The 16988-nt window shown below is 39.2% G+C and overlaps 1 protein-coding gene across 1 annotated transcript; it reads right to left on the bottom strand.

Annotated features, from left to right (window-relative positions):
- Positions 1 to 3987: 3987 nt before the first annotated feature.
- On the bottom strand, positions 3988 to 14222 carry ube2na (ubiquitin-conjugating enzyme E2Na). The gene is made up of 4 exons (XM_022200551.2): positions 14097 to 14222; positions 7767 to 8013; positions 7165 to 7305; positions 3988 to 5238 (listed from the first exon to the last, which is right to left on the bottom strand). The coding sequence occupies exons 1-4, from the start codon at positions 14124 to 14126 to the stop codon at positions 5192 to 5194; spliced, it is 465 nt and encodes a 154-aa protein (XP_022056243.1). The 5' UTR covers positions 14127 to 14222; the 3' UTR covers positions 3988 to 5191.
- Between the last annotated feature and the right edge of the window lie 2766 nt (positions 14223 to 16988).

Below are 16988 nucleotides of genomic sequence, written 5' to 3'. Positions count from 1 at the left end.
TTATGAGATTGTGTAAAATTTTATGGGTGTGTGAAAACTTTTTTCCACCACTGTATATTAGGGAAATTTTAGCATGACAATTTTTGTATTTTTTTTTAATGGCCTGCCAACCCATTTTCAGCACATTTCTTTTCAAAAATAGTTCCCAAAATCTTAGTTATATGTTGTGAAACGATTATAAATGGCTATCAATACAGCTTATCATATCTGCCCACTTCTGAAAGTTAAATTAAAAATTACTGTACTCTTTTCTGTGTATCTCATGCTCAGTGTTCTGTTTTGTAGTATTGTGACATGCAACTGTGTATTATTCATTCTGCATTATGTTTTTGTTGTTAATGTGTGTTCAGAGATGAGACTTTTCATGGCTGCTTCAGTTCTTTTTGTTTTGTTTAGTTTTTTCAATTTTGTCTTCACCCAGCCTTTTTGTTTCTTTCTTTTGGCTGCAGGCTCTGGTTCAGTCTTGCATCATTCAGCAGTTTGTACATCTCGTTTTCAGAGTTCCACCACACAGTTTTCATCCTACAACCTTTAGGAGTTGGTACAAGAGCTTGAACTAAAAAGCATCTGTAGGGAAACTGTGGAGAGATGGTTCTGCAAAAAAAGTCGGACAGGAAAATAGCATTTGAATGAAAGTAATTCCAGGATTATGAGTACATTTGGAACACTCTGTGAGGTTATATGGGGTGACCCGATGAGTCTGTGGTAGCTATGGTCTCTTGGCTCCATTCCTGCTTTAAAGACATTTTCATTACAGATACAAACAAATCGGACAAGCGCCTTCAACTTATGCTGCAACTAAAGATTCTTCTCATCCTCAGTTAGTCTGTTGATATATTCTTGATTATTTCATTAGGTGTTTGGTCTATTAAATGTCAGCAAAATACTGAAAAACATCAGCCAGTGTTTCTCAAAACCGAAGATCACGTCCTCAAATGTCTTGTTTTGTCCATAACTCAAAGATATTCAGTTTACTGTCATAGAGTAGAAAGTATAAAATAGATATAAAATTTACGAAGCAGGAATTTGATTTATTTTCATAAAAATACACCCAAATGAAATAATCAATTCCAAAAATAGTTTGTGATTGATTTAATAATAAATGAATCATTGCAGCTCTACTCTATACTGAGCTCTGTGAAGAAAAAAAAGAAGGATCTTCCTATTTCCTACACTCAGTCCCTGCTTTTATTTTCTGTGAAAAAAAAAACATTTTAAAGGCAAAATGGTTAAAGGGAACATTTCCACTTCTGCAACAGATGCACACACAAAAAGCAAACACAGCCCAGACAGATAAATAAATGCACAAGTAAAAGCTACTTGAAACTCTTTCATTATAGTTATATATAAAGAAACTGTCATAAATGTCACTGTACATGATGTCCAGTAGTGGAATGAATGGAATAAACGAGTGCATACTTGTAGCAGGTGTTTTACTCAATTCATCGTCCCTCAGTTTCTGTTGCATAAACTCATATTTTGCCAACCAAGGTACATGTAAGAAAGAAAAATGGGCATTCAGATGGCCTAGTTTCCCCCAATGTTTAAAGAAAGCCTGCGGCCCTGCTGTTTTAGCAAAAAATAAACAAAAAATGAAGCTCATGGCCACTTTCAATGCAGTGTAGCAGCCTGGTGGGTCTATTTACAGCAGCATAAAGAAGTCTGATCTGAAAGTTACAGAGCTCAGGGCTTCCCTCTAGTGGTAGAGAAGATGTGTTGTACTAGGATACACACTGCCAGGCCAAAAAAAAAGTCACACACTCTGATATTTTGTTGGACTGCCTTTATCTTTGAGTACGGCACTCATTCGCCGTGGCATCGTTTCCAGAGATGCATTCATTTCTCCCCAAGATCTTATATTGATGATGGGAGAGTCGGACCACTGCACAAAGTCTTCTCCAGAACATCCCAAAGATTCCCAATGGGCCTGAGATCTGGACGCTGTGGAGGACAATCCATCTCATCCTCCTTGATCCAGTAATTCTCAATGTGAGCCCCATGGATCCTGGCATCGTCATCTTGGAACATGTCCATGCCATCAGGGAAGAAAACCTCCATTGATGTAAAGACCTGGTCATTCAGTATATTCAGGTATCAGCTGACCTCATTCTATGGGAACTTAATGTTGGTGAACCTAACCAAGCCCAGATCATAACCCTAACCCCCACAGGCTGGTAGGCACTAGACATGATGAGGGGATCACTTCATCCACCTCTCTTCTTACCCTGATGTCCCCATCACTTTGGAACAGTCTGGACTCATCAGACCACATGACCTTCTTCCATTGCTCCAGAGTCCAATCTTTATGCTACCTAGCAAACTGAAGCCTTTTTTCTGATTATCCTTACTGATCAGTGGTTTTCTTAGAGCTACAGCTGTTTAGTCAGAATGCATTGAGTTCTCTTCACATTGTGTGTGTAGAAATGTCCTTACTTTCACTATTAAATATAGCCGTAAGTTCTACTGCTGATTTCCTACGATCATCTAAGAGTTTGTTCTGACCACATTTTCTCCTCAAAGATGATGGTTCACCACTATCCTTCCAGGTGTCAATGATGTGTTGGACGGTTCTTAACCTGATTTTAGTCGTTGCATCTCCTGAGTTGTTTTCTTTGCTTGATGCAGGCCAATAATTTGACCTTTCTGAGACAGATGAGCATCCTTTCCATGATCACAGGATATGTCTTCCAACATGATTTAAGAAAGAAGAAGCTCCTAACTGCATCAACTAGGGTTAAAGTTGTCATCACTGCAGTAATTATTCAATGGAAGGCTATCCTATCTGCTTAGTTCAATCCAGGTCGCGATTTTTTCTTTGTTGGACAAAACTGAGTGTTAAGTTGGATGATCATTTTATTGAATAGTTTCCATATGAAGGACCTTTGTGTTAATAGCCTTTGGCCATTGATATCTGGAAGAAGCCGGATCAAGAACAGGATTAGATTAAAAATTAGATTTAAAAAAAAATCTTGATTACTATGAACTTGCGAAAGAGCCTGACCCACAGCCAAAGAGCACTATTATGACTCACATTAGGATTATAAAGGTTTGAAAGGACCGTTCTATGTTCTACAGAGATAGTTATTTAAATATCAGGGGCACAGAAGCGTGTAGGCTACAATTTTCCACTTCAGTAGAGACGACTCTGAACCACATTCATGTGGCTGGAAGCAACTTTGTTCTGAAGGTTTAGGCGAGATTTTCAATATTTTAATGGAAATGTTTTTGACCCCAGTTGAAATCCTTAAGCAATCACAGCTTAGACAACAGCATAAATTTGATTTGCGCTAAATTAATGATAATAGGTAGCCTAGCCACACTAGACAACCCACTGCAACGAATTTAATTCTCTGCCAGGGTGGGTCTAGTTACCCTCCATAAGGCTCGAGGCTGGATGCTCCTAAAACTGGCCGGACCAATCACCATGAAGTGTAGAGTCAGAAGGCGGGCATAACTAAGTGAGGACAGAGGCACGACAATACTGACAGAAACAACCGGAAACAACTAGCCTAGCCGCGCTAGACAACCCACGGCAACGAATCTAATTCTCTGCTAGGTTTGACAACAAAAACGACAACAGTCGTTGAGCTCCATTAGCACCGACTCTGAATAATCTTGCTGTTAACATGTCTGTAATATACTTGAGCTTCGCCCATTGACTGTATAAATAAGGCTTCACCGAACTCCCACATCCTCTGATTTCCGGCGCTCTAGGAGCCTATTCGTTGCGCTAATTGGTTGTATACCTACCCAATTGCTGCAGAGTGATTTGATAGACAACCTTTTAGCCCGCCTCCCTCCCTGTCGAGCGTGAATAGACCCTTACGTCTTCAGAGCATGGGTCTAGCGCGGCTAGGCTAGATAATAGGAGCTACCGGCAGTGCACTGACGGAGAGTTAACGCCACAAACTGAGATTTAACTGAGAGGCTGTATTGTTTAGCACACGTCATGCCTGCGTCCCCTCAAGAATCACACTCAGCTAACCATTTATTAATCAACAGAATTTATTTACAGAACATGAAAGTATGCAGGTGGACTGTTTCATAGCATTCTGAGAGCAGGAAAAACATTTCCTCTCCAGATCAATAAAGAATGAATTTATACACAGAGAACTGAATACAGACTTTTTTTCAGCCAAACACTAATCACATCAGGCGAGAGTCAAAGCCATCACTGATCTTTTGGAGTTTGATCCCTTGACAATCCAGCATCTCTTCTCACACACATCGGTCCCTCCAACCCCCCCAGTTCCCATTCACATCATCAAACGAATGACGGCTCAAATGTAACATCTGCTTTGTGAAATAAACGCCGTTGGCAGCAGGTAAACCACCGAGTCTCGTAGGATTAGAGTGTGATGATGTAAGGAGGGGGAAAGCAAGAGTAGTTAGTATGGCAATAGCAGGAGAGGTTCACATATAAAAAGACAAGATATGGTAATAACACATGTGCTAAAAACTAAGGAAAGGTCCACAATGTCCACCGCAGTCTCTCACGCCGTCCACAGTACATCCAAGTCTACACAGAGAGTGGTTGAAGTAAGCAAACATGACAGAGGCAGGCTCAGTTTGGATTTTAGTCATATCACTTTGTATTCAGTGAAGCCAGATGCGACTTAAAGAAAAAGCAGGGCGATGATTGTACATGCGTCCTGCGGGACAAAGCCCTCGCCGGGTGAGTGTCTACATACAGTGGGCTAGTAGTAGTTAGCTGCTTTTAATAAACAAACAGCGACACGACAAAACAAAGTTAAAACAAACATAAAAAAGTATATCATATTGACCACATCTAGCAGATCTCGCATCCCCGTCTCATATTCCGCTGCTCTGCCTCCCCCTTCAAACACACATTCCCATGAAAATGTGGCATATAAGTCACCTTTACCCTCACCTTTACAACCCCCCCCCAGTGGACAAAGAAAGCCAGGCGAGTAGATCTACAACCTCTGCCCATGCAGCTGAATAGTAGTGAGTTAGGACGAAGACAATTAAATGTTTTTACTAGTGTGCATTTAAATCACCAAATGTCAGCAGTTGTTTATATATATATTCTTTACACACTTACATATATATATATATATATAAAAGACTGTGTCCTTTAAATGTGAATGAAGCAGGAGGAGGTCTTGGCAGCACATGAGTTGTGTTCACACACTTGACTTGCACTTGTGTCTCCACTTGTGAGGCTGATTTACACTTCATTTTTGTTTCCAGCATAAAGCCTGGTCCATGTCTTGGCTGGAACGTGGAAAAACAAAAAACACGAATCAGAACATAAATCACCACAAAATGTACAAATATGCAGAAATAACGCAAGTGTACAAAATATTTCAGAGCTGTGTGATGACGAGTATTTAAGGAGGAGCGATTTGAACGCAGAGGAGAGGGGTTTATTCAGTTCAAATGACGAACATGACTGTCTTCATGATGTCACTCTTCGGTTCACTGTCAGAAAATACTAGAACATGACACAGGCTTTCTATGGAGGAACATTAGTGCCAGATTATTTGTGACCATTATAGATATAAGATGACGTTTTACATCTGAAAAAGGCGTCTCTGGTTTTTATTTTGGTTCTTAGGAGTGCTGACTTCATGACAGAGAAATAATGGAGTAGAGAAAATGTGGTTTAACATTAAAGGGCATCAGAGGGCTGCAGAAATAATGTTTTACCAGTAACTTCACTCATCATGTTGCTTATATACAGCATATATAAGATTTTACAGTATTTCATCATCTAATAACTTGTTAAAAATCTTTAATTTTTCTGATTTCGGGAATAGGCATGCCGTTTACTGCGACAGAAAGGCGTTCTGCACACTGAAGTACGCCCAGACTCGGTCAAATGTGAATGTGCAACGTGAATTTGTTAGAAAATTCATAAACAAGCGTCAACAGAAAGGCAGATTTGTACGTGGCATAAGTTTCCAGAGGAAGGCTGTTTGTGTTGAAAAAAGGGATCTGGACAACCAGCAGTTGCATAAAATCCCCTAGAATTTTTCATTTGAGATTTGAAGAATAAAACATTTTACGTCCAAAATAAGTATCCTTCTTCTGACCATGTAGTCACTCCGATATCTCAAATCATGTCAATTTTTTGGGGACACCCTGTATATTTAAAATGCAACTCTGTCAAAGATGACATGTTTTACATCTGAGAAAAGCATCTGGTTTTAATTTTGGTTCATATGAGTTCTGACTTCATGGCAAAGAAAATAATGGAGTAGAGAAAATGTGCTTTAACGTTAAAGGGCATCAGAGGGCTGCAGAAATACTGTTTTACCAGTAACTTCACCTGTACTGTAACCTACCTGTAATTTGCAGCAACAAGAAGTACAAGACAAGACGTATTTCATAACTCATTTATAGACTGACTCTTTTTCAAGGTTATTTAATTTCTCAGAGGTTTAATGCTTTGTTGCATGTTTTTGTACTTGTAAATTCCTCTCTGTTGCAAAGTTAAACAAATACTAAAGGACAAAGTGTTGTAAAACAGTCAAATGTTCTGCCTGTAATTCATAGCTTTGTTGCTGCAAATGCTGAGGGACCAAAACTGAAGCTATTTCATTCATTAAATATTTTTTAAATAAACTGGCCGATTAATTCATTATCAGAGTTTTTTTTCTGTCAAATATCAGAATCAGCCTCAAAAAAATCCACATCGGTCGGGCCCCAGTTCTTCATATACAGAAATGAAGTGGCTGAGGTATGGGACATAGGGGGTGCACATGTATATGACTGCATACGGTAGAAGTAACAGCGATCAGAACTGTGTTTGTCCAACAGTATCCCTGATGGTGGCGCTACAGCATAGGTTTTTGATCTTTGAGGCTCCAGCAGGTCCTTTGAGGTATTTAACGTGGTTTGGTGCGGTAGTGCAGTTTTTACAACGAAAATACTCTCCAGAGAGTAGCAGTGTTCAGTGAACAATGCTCCAAACATCACAGTATACAACAGGGATGTGGAATAAAGATGGCTGGGAAAAAAAAAAAGATGCACACACAAAAATCTGCCTGAAAACGCAAAGCAAATCACAGCATTTTTGTATGAAGAGGTATATTTAAGCTGGCTATTTCTTTAATCCAGACAACAGAGGGGAAAGTGAGCAGTGCATTCAGCAGGAGCTGCATGAGAAATGTGATAAAGCCTCTTTCTCTCTCTCACCTGTTTCTATGGCTTCAGCTTCACTGGACTTCCACTTCTCTGCAACATCATTTGCTAGGGGGTCATCGGGGTTGGGTGCACTTAGTAAAGCCTGGATTGATAGCAGCACTGTGCGAATCTGCAGAGCTGGCGACCATTTATCTACAGGGAAAAAAAAAAAACGACAAAAGAAACCAATGGAGACCAGGGAAAACAGAGGTGAAAGCAGATTGTAAACAGTAACACAGCAGCACAGGAACGACGCATCTCCTCATTGCCGGTGATGTGCAGCAGCGACGGCACAAAGCTCCAGTTAGGGTCAAAAGTGTAACGTAAGAGGCCTCTGATCCTTTGAGCAGGAAGAAATTGGCAAATCCCTCACTTCATTCACAGCCCAAACATCACAGAACACAAAACATACAGGCGTTCCTACAGTAACAAGCCTGACCCAACAGACCAAAGACAGACGGACGGACGGATGCAAAGTTACTGTTAAAGCAGCTTGGGAAAAGACGTTTTTTTCTGTCAGCTGTTATTTTAGCGCATCAGAGGAAGAATACGTGTCTCTTGAGGTCAAACAAACAAAGGATCATGAAACACAGACTCACAGAGTGCTGGCTTACCTTTCAAAATGTCGAGGCATATTCTCCCCAGCTTGTCCACATTGGGATGATATATTTTGGTCATGAAGCGTACTTTAGGAGCTGCCATGGGATATTCCTCTGGTAAAAAGAGTTCAAGTTTAAATGTGCCTCCCTCAAAAGGTGAGTCCTGGGGTCCAGCAATGACTACATGAAAGTAGCGAGCATTGCCTTCGTCTGGCTCTGCCTTGATGCCTGGGACGGGCTCTGCAAGCAAGCGCTGGGTTTCCTGGTGAATAGAAAGAAGAAAATGGAATTCAGGAATGATCTACAAGTTTAACCAGCATTGTTAGAACCATAAAAACACACTCTGGGTTTGGGAAAACGCTTCTGAGATCTGTGCTTCAGTGGACAGACGTAATTGCCCCGAGTTCAGGCAGCGCAGGTGAACTTGAAAACAGATTTCTAAAGGAGATACAGCAGGGAGTAGCTGTCATACCACACAAGTGAAGAATGAGTTAGGTGGGAGCCAAAGCAACCAATCTGCATTCCAGTCTTACTTTTTCTTTGCAGATGGACATAGCTCATCTCCCTCTCTCTCTTGCAGTACATCTTCAGTCACCCGGCACTTTCAGGAACCCGCATTGCAACATTTTGCACTCTGCTATGCAACAACTAAAACAACAAGCCCAGCTTCTTTTGCATAAAGAAACAAAAAGCAATGATACATGTACGTTTTATTATCTAATTCTTTAAAGGATCAAGCCAAGTGTCTGGTTATCTTTGTGCATCCAAAAAAAAAGAACTGTGACGATTAAGGCAGCAGATGTTCCTCGTCTCATATTTACAAAAGCATTTTAGGCACCTGTGACAGAAAACAGGTCAAACATCTGCAGAAAAACATCAACAGAGATGTGGTGACAAAGACAGGCGTTACATATTTTATACCTTTGGGGTGACATATTTCTCTTTTTCATCAGTGTGTGCAGACAGCTGGAAACGCTGCATTGCTATGTAAAATGTAATAGCATTGATCTGATATCTACAGCTGGTTTAAACTTATAAAATACTTTCAAAATGTCCCTGGATTTTTGTTTCTTGAACATTTTATTTATTAACTTTTTAATAATAAAATGAGCTTATTCAACAATTGTTTTGATTGTGTTCTTTTTATTAAGTTGAGATAATCATAACATTTATTTCTTTTTTGGCAATATATCAAATTTTATATGGAAAATAACAAATTGTATCCCTGTCCGAGAAATCACTTTCAACTAAGTTCCCCATTACAAAAACACCTCTCAAAGAAGTGTGTTAATTCCAGATCACATGACCTGCTCCACATGATGTCATTTCCTCCTGAAGAAAAGACTGGAAAGACGCCAAGGCTTTCTGACTTATTTCATATAAAGTAGTCAAAAGGTTTACTACAATATCTTTAGAAATAACTTTAAATTTCAATTTTACTCAATTGTATATTTAGAAGAATCTTTGTGTAAAAATGCCATGTGGTGTTTGGTTATAGGCGTCCATGTTGATTTTAGGCCTGAAAACAGCAAAAAAATGTCAACTATCAAGGCTGAAACAGTTGTGCGTCATTCTTAATCTAACAACAGAGATGGGAGCCAGGAGATAATGGAGCATGCTTGTCTTTAGAGACGGTAGTTTTCACTGCAATGGAGGCTCAATGCCGTGAATCTGAAGACTCTGCGCAGTATGTAACTGTCTGTTAGAGGTGACACCGACTCAGCCAGCAGACCACAGGAGACCAGTACTTCCATCACCATCATCTGCTGCAGCAGGACTACACCTCGCTCACAAAGACAAACAACCGATGGAAACACATACCTTTACTGTGACAGAGGAGCAGGTATCTGATATGGTTTGTGGTGTGCAGGAGGAGAAGTGGCATACTGGATTTTGGTTGATTTTTTCTGAATGTTCTTAAGAAACATTTTTAACATTTCCTTTTTCCATCAAAAAATGTTCAACGATTTCCCAAAAATGTTGAAAATGTGGACATCAGTAGTTTCACTGTGAAAATAAGTATTTTTTTCCCACATTTTCAAACTTTAAAACGGGTCGATTTTGACCCGCAGGACGACATGAGGGTTAAACAAAACTGTGTGAGTATATGTGAGTCAAATTAACAAAACCGTTTAAAAACTTGAATTGCTATATTTATTCTTAATTCTAATCATTTGACACTGATGATTTTGCTTTGGGTTTAAGAGTGCTAAAAATCCCTCTATGGAGAGAAAACCCTGCCTAGTGACTGTTTTAAATACTCACACAACAACAAGGGAACAATAAATAACTATGCATATTATATATATATATATATATATATATCTTAGAATAAAGCTGGCCAACACCCACCACCCTTGTTTTTGACACTCTGCTTCCTCCATGCAACTGGGAGTGAGATTCCTGAAATGTTTCAGATAACCCACAGACAAAACCATGCAGTGAAAACACAGACAGGAGAGGGGCTCCCGGTCCCAGTCACACGCTCTGAGGGCTCAAAGGCTCGGCCCACTGAGTACCATTCCCAGCCCTCCCACCTTTTCCCACAAACTGCAGCCCGTGCACACCTGTGAAACCTTTTCTACTTACTGGACACTATTTCCCCTCCTATAATGTCTTTTCCCCCCTCAAAAAAAATCTCAGCATACATATATCAAATATAATGAATGACTGAAAGTAAAGAACATTATGACTACAACAGTGGGGGGTTGCTAGGAAAAGAAGAAGCTGTCATCTATTACAGGTTTAGCAGGAAACAAAAACGAAGAATCAGCTACAGAGTTTGGTTCACAAAGTGTGCAGCAGACCCTAGCTGATCGCCGCACATGCTGACTGTTTTCACTGAATTCCTAGCATTAATTTAGGATGTTTTTAATCTCTGTTTAATCACTGTATCTCATCACTGTAAATGAGAAATAGTTCTCATCTGATCTTATCTCCTAAAATAAAGATTTTAAAAAATAATAATAATAATCTGGTTGTACCTCATTATCATTCTGTTATAAGGGGGGTAAAAACCTAGCAGGCTGCTTTACTGCATGATCCAAATCCTCAAAGCTTGAAAACTTTCAGTGTGGTTGGTTACCAGCCCAGAGGTGGTGGTTGTTGTTGTTGTTTTGCTGGAGTTAAGGGGATTTTGAAAACAGTAACACGTAGACAGCACAAGGAGAGGAGAAAGCTGTGAGAAATTCACAGCCAGCGACTAATTTATATCTACAGTCTACGTCAGACAACTGTAAATGAAATACTTGTGGCTGCTGGAAGAACAATGCAACAAATCACTGTGGTCTCTGTGAACTTAAGTAATGAATTCTTTTTGCATCTCTGAATTAAATCTGACTAACACCACAGATAACACAGTCTCTTTAACCACGGCCACCTCTCAAATGTCACTGGTAGCATCTGTGCACACCCTAGATTGCACAGGTAAAGATATTCACTGAAACTCTGATGTCCAAGTTTCAGTGAATTCAACTACGGTGTCCCGGTGCGAGTGAAAGCAGCATTAGAGACTGTACTGGCTGCGAATCACATCCACAAACACTGCAGAGAGCGCTGGAGGTGCACTCAAAGTGTTAAAAGGAGTTAAAGTCGAGTTTGTTGCTTCCAGCTCTTTGTAGGAGATTTTCCTTAGAGTTTATCAAATACCTGCAGCATCAGGGTGAATGTGAACTTCTTCAAAGTGTGATAAGTGTTTGATCAGTTACTTTCAGCCATAAATTATACTGTTAGATCCATTAGGTGGTAAAGTTCTACTGGTAAATAACACTGCGTAGATCAGCCAGGATCTAATGGTAAATGACACTGTGTACACTGTTGCACAGCTGGATGTTATTTTACTGTAAGAGTCTGATCCATTTACTAAAGTCAAAAAAATCTGTCATTTTTTTTTCTTTTAAATTTGGGAGGTTTTTCCATTTCATGGCTGGACTTTGACGTTATTATTCACATAAAGGCACTAGAGAATGTGACCTCATTAATCATTAAACCATAATATGGCAATAGATGGCCTAGTAAAACTGAAACCACATTTTACTGTAACATAACTGGCTGCAGTTTGTTAAATTATCATTACACATGGACAGGATACTCATATTGAAATCATAAAAAAACTGCGATAGCTTTTCTCCTGGGCTATTTTTAACAGAGGTCATCTTAACAACCAACATTCTAGCTATATTAGTCTTTGCATATAAGATAATTAGTAACTTTAGCTGAAAATTTTTTTTAAAAACTAAGTTGATTAGTATGTGGCTTATTTTCTCATACTGCCATAGTTTTCAACTAGTCTTTTTGCTACAGCAGCATAACAGAAATCCTAAAATTAAGCTCTGGTTTTGGTTTTTGTGTGCCACCTCAAGATTTTTCTTGCCAACTCTATGAAACATTTCTGGAGTCGCCTCTGCTTGTAGCTCATTTTTAGATTAGCCTTTAAGTAGTGTAAGTGTGCATCTGAGCTGCGCATTGATCAGAGGATGTTATTTCTCAAAAGCAAAATATTGTATCAACATTACCTTTGATAAGACTCTAGATCTAGAGTCAGTAATTCCCTTAAAGTCACTTCTGAAAACCCACTCTAACAGACTTGCTCTTATGTGGAAGTTTACTTTTAGCTTCACTTAGTTTTATTGTTCTATTTTCAGGGTTTCTGCAGAAATCAGCTAGTCAAATTTATTGCTTTTTAATGCCATTCTGATGCTATACTGTAAAAATTTTAATGCCACGACCGTGAACTCAACAAATGACACGGGTTTGCTTTTTGGTAAAAGATGATTTTTATATGAAAACTGTTCCTACATTTCACTATTTCTGAATTCGGAAACCACCCCTGATCACCAACGGGATTCTCTAAAATCCATGTTTTCAAGACCTTTATGCTGGAATTTGCATTTCCCCGTTTCCCAGCTCTCCTCCACCTGGTCCAGCCTGCCAGCCACTTTAAAAACATGCAGTTTTTGGCAATTGTACCCAACCGGCCGGAACAATTATCGCAATGCTTCGGCATGTTTATGCAGATGCACATATCTGACGAATCGCAGGTTATAATTATATATTATTATAGTCAAATATATTCTTGAAACTGCAGAAAGAATTTTTTATGCCACTGAGAAGTAAATTTAATGATTTTTAATCCCATTTAAGGCCTTAATTTTCACAAAATCAACTTAATGACCATTAATGTTTTTAATGCCCTGCAAAAACTCTGATTTTGTATTATGTCCTGTTTATTTTAGATGATCTCTCTTGTTTTATTTTACCTTTAGCTGCCTGGTTCTTTGGTGTGATTTTGTCTCTCCAATCTTTTAATTCTCTAACTTTTTGATTTCTAATTTCTAACTTTAACCCTCAGTCATATTCTTCAATTTTTAAAACTGCCTAGTTCCTTTGTTTGTTTTGATTGCTAATCTAGCAAATTATTCATTTAATTATCATGTTTACTATCTATTTTGATTGACTACTCTGACTTGTTTCCCATATCTTGTTTGATTGTCTGTGTTGCATGTTTTAACTGTCAAAGCACTTTGTGAATGCTGTTCTTAAGGGTGCTGTATAAGCAAAGTTACTATTACTATTATAAATAGTTCAAACCAGGAGATGAATCTCCTTCAACAGTACGCAGGGATACTGAGCAAACCTCCAAACCACCCTCTCAGCTCAGAATATCATCTGCAGATGCTTATCAGTGGAGTCATGCGACAAAAGCCTGTTCTGGAAGTGATTTCTAATCAGGAATCAAACCTTTCAATCATCCGACGTGTACACATGCAGCCTGAGCGTTATATTACTAGCTACACACAGTTTAATAACTTAAGTAAACGAAAGGGCAAAATGGTGCAAAAAATAACTGATTATACGAGGTGTTTATTTTTAGGTTCGCGTATGCTGACAATAAACGTATAACACTGTAAAGTAAGAGGCTTACAGAATAGCCCTAGCTTGTTAAAGGTCCCTGTTTTTATCACACAAACACAAACAAAGCTAACTAGCGAACCGGGGTTAGCATAGGTAGCTTGGTTAGCATGCCCCTCTGTCAGCAGCACAAGCAACTTGAGAGGAGAACTGAGCTCGGAAAGTATATTTAGAGAAGATAAGCCCGGCAAATAGCATCTATCCGCCATCTTTACATAGGGTTGGTGTATTTTTAACCCACCGTGTCTCGGCGTGTCTGGAATGAAGCGGAAGGTACTTTACCAAACTACCGTTAGCCAGCGGGATGCTAACGCTTAGCACACAAAACTGTCCGCCGGCAGTACCAACAGACCAGCGGGGAGTTTTCCCTGTGAACGCAGAGCTTCTGCCCTCACGGAGAAAACATGCGGCCGTTTAAAGTATGAAATAATCTACCTTAATGATCCTGCGGGGCAGTCCTGCCATCTTGTCTTAAATGCGGGCTTTTAGCTCTCTGTGCCTCCTCTCTGTCGATGGCATTGACAGCAAACACACGTCTTCCGGGTTCTGTACGTCACGATAGTGCAGGGGGTGTCAAACATAGACCAGAAGTGAAAAGAATGCTTTCATTTTCATTATACACACACACACAATGTGTAACAAAATTAATGACAGCTATTGTGGTGTATAACAGCTATCCAAAAGTATGTTCAGTACCCATATTGCACAAAACGTGGTGGTGAATCTGGAGGTGTGGGCTTGGAAGGATCTAGATGTCTTTCCTGAGGGAAACAGTGAGAACAGGCTGTGTCCTGGGTGTGAACTGTCAGAGATGATGCTTCTGGCCCTCCACAGACATCTGCTGTTATAGATGCCTGACGGAGAGGACAGCTGATGCTCTGTGCTGACTTCCGGCCTCTTTTCAGAGCCTTCCTGTCAGCCTGAGAGCTGCTCCTGTTCCACACTGAGATGATGTTGGTGAGGATGCTTTCTGCAGAACATCTGTAGGACAACAGCAGATCCTCACCAGTCTATCACAGGACTGCATATAGAGACAAACAATCACACTCAGATTCACACCTTCAAACACTTTAGAATCACCAATTAATCTCAACATGTTTTTTAACTGTGGGAGGAAACCGGAGTACTCTGAGAAAACCCACACATGCACAGGGAGAACATACAAACTCCACACGGAAAGATCCCAGGCCCAGGCAGAAGACGTAAGGTGCAAAATCATGCTAGTAATATAAAATCTAAATGCAGTTTAACAAGAATAAAAAAGATAATAAAAACAATGATAATCATCATCAATGCAATAACACATAATGTGGTGTGCCTCTTGTTTATCTTTCATGGGCTTGTAAAATTGTATAAAACATTAATTTCATTCCATTAAACTAGTGGTGGCATCCATTCAACATGCACATTTACACACATAATTAATGAATTTCAACAGGAGAGTAACATGATGATGGTGGCAAACTGACACACTGCATCTGAGAACGTTTTTCCAGGATGCTCAGCTGCATAAATATATAAATAATTTTTAAAAAAGACTTTGCAGAGAACAATACGTCACCTCTCTGGAGAACACCGTCACCTCCTGCTGCCTCAGCAGAGCCACCAACGTCATTAAAGACCGCACACTTCTCGGTCACAATATGCTCATGGAAGTGCTGCAGCTCCAACAAAACACTCACCTCCAGATACAGACACAGTTTCTTCTGCAAAACTCTGTAAACTCAAATATGCACTGAGGGGCTTCTTGTTTATGCAGTTCTTCCACACACTATAACTCACTCATTCATGCTACTATTCAGCTTTATCACTTTATTCATTTGTATGAAAAATTTATTAATATCGTTGATAACTATTTTGCAAGGCCTTATTCTCTGGTGCAATATAATTTACATTCCCTTCATCCATTTACTTAGACAGACTCATTTTTGCAGCTTTGTATTTAATGTTTATTTATTGTTTGAGAACAGAATGTTGTGTGTTTTCAGTTTTTAATACTAGGATTTTTGTTTGCATTCACCAAGAGGAGCAGCAATCCTAATTTCACTGAATGCAGAGCTTACAAATATAATGAACTGTTTCTCATCCTGATCCTGTGCTTTCAATTCTTAAAATAATATCTCAGCTAATCTTTATTTTTCAAGTATAATTTGAAGGCCGGATCTTTTTGGATTATGTTGACATCACTATATTACTCATTTAATTAAAGATTTGAAATTATTCCTCTTCATAAATAGTGTTTTTACCTTTTTACTGTTGCATCATATCACACTGTATAATTGTGCACATGTTTTTACGCCACAGCAGCTGCAGAAGTAACTTTGATTCTAACACGGTCATTTATTGTTTGGCATTGCCGCTCGTTTTCCACATGCACCTCTTCTAGCATCAGGACTTCTTCATTTCAAAGCAGCATTTAAAGTCTGTTCTGAGGCTGATAGAGTTTCACATCCTCTCTTCCTGTTTCAGACAAAACAATTCACGATTTAGACCTAACACCACCGAGGACCAGCAAGGCTGCTCGCTACAGCTGCATTTTCATGTTTTTTTCACTCCAGGCTGAATAGGAGCTATAGATTAGAGAGGGTTTGGAGCTCCTCCTCCTCACATATCTGTATGGACAAAAGCTTCATCCCTTTGGGTGTCAGGCCTGTGATGAGGTTATTAGCAGTACAGCAAACTCACAGGAACCTCATTTGGAAAAACTGACGAAGAAACGACATGCAGGTTCTGCCCCAACGAAGCTCAACAGGTGGGTTTGGTACCTTTGTAACAGTTTTTACGAAAAGAAATTGCATATAGAAACAAATATGAAGCAAGAATTGTATGTTTGTTTTCCTTATTTGGTTCGGCTACGGTAAATTACGTGTTATTGAGTTGTTTAATTATGAAAATTGTGATTGAATTGAATTGTGATTTATTGAAAACATGATCCTAAAATGTATTGAGGCTTTATTTTACACTACTGTTACACAAATGTGAATTCTGATCAATGTGATTTCAGTATACACACAGTTTTAAAATAGTAACATGTTATTTTTAAAGGTTTATTTCAACCTGAAGGTGAGAGGATTTGAATCCTTTAAAGCTTTTCTGTTGCTATCTCGTGTTTTTCCTGCCCTTGTCCTTGGCTTTTCCAGCTCAGCTTACATCTAAATATCTATCATTAGTCTTGTGTAAAATATGCATATTACAGGGGAAACAACCAGCTGTAAAACATGAGCCTTCAAATTACTCTGTCTGCTGCTGTTACAGGTGCAAAGTTTCCACTCATTTAGTCGAGATCAAGGAAGCTGTTTGGACAAATCTCATCTTGTAGGATTTTAA

This window comes from Acanthochromis polyacanthus, chromosome 8 (genome assembly GCF_021347895.1).
Source record: "Acanthochromis polyacanthus isolate Apoly-LR-REF ecotype Palm Island chromosome 8, KAUST_Apoly_ChrSc, whole genome shotgun sequence".
In the NCBI taxonomy this organism is placed as follows: Eukaryota; Metazoa; Chordata; class Actinopteri; family Pomacentridae; genus Acanthochromis; species Acanthochromis polyacanthus.
Note: the sequence above shows the minus strand (reverse complement) of the source record. Positions and strands in the feature narration are given on the sequence as shown.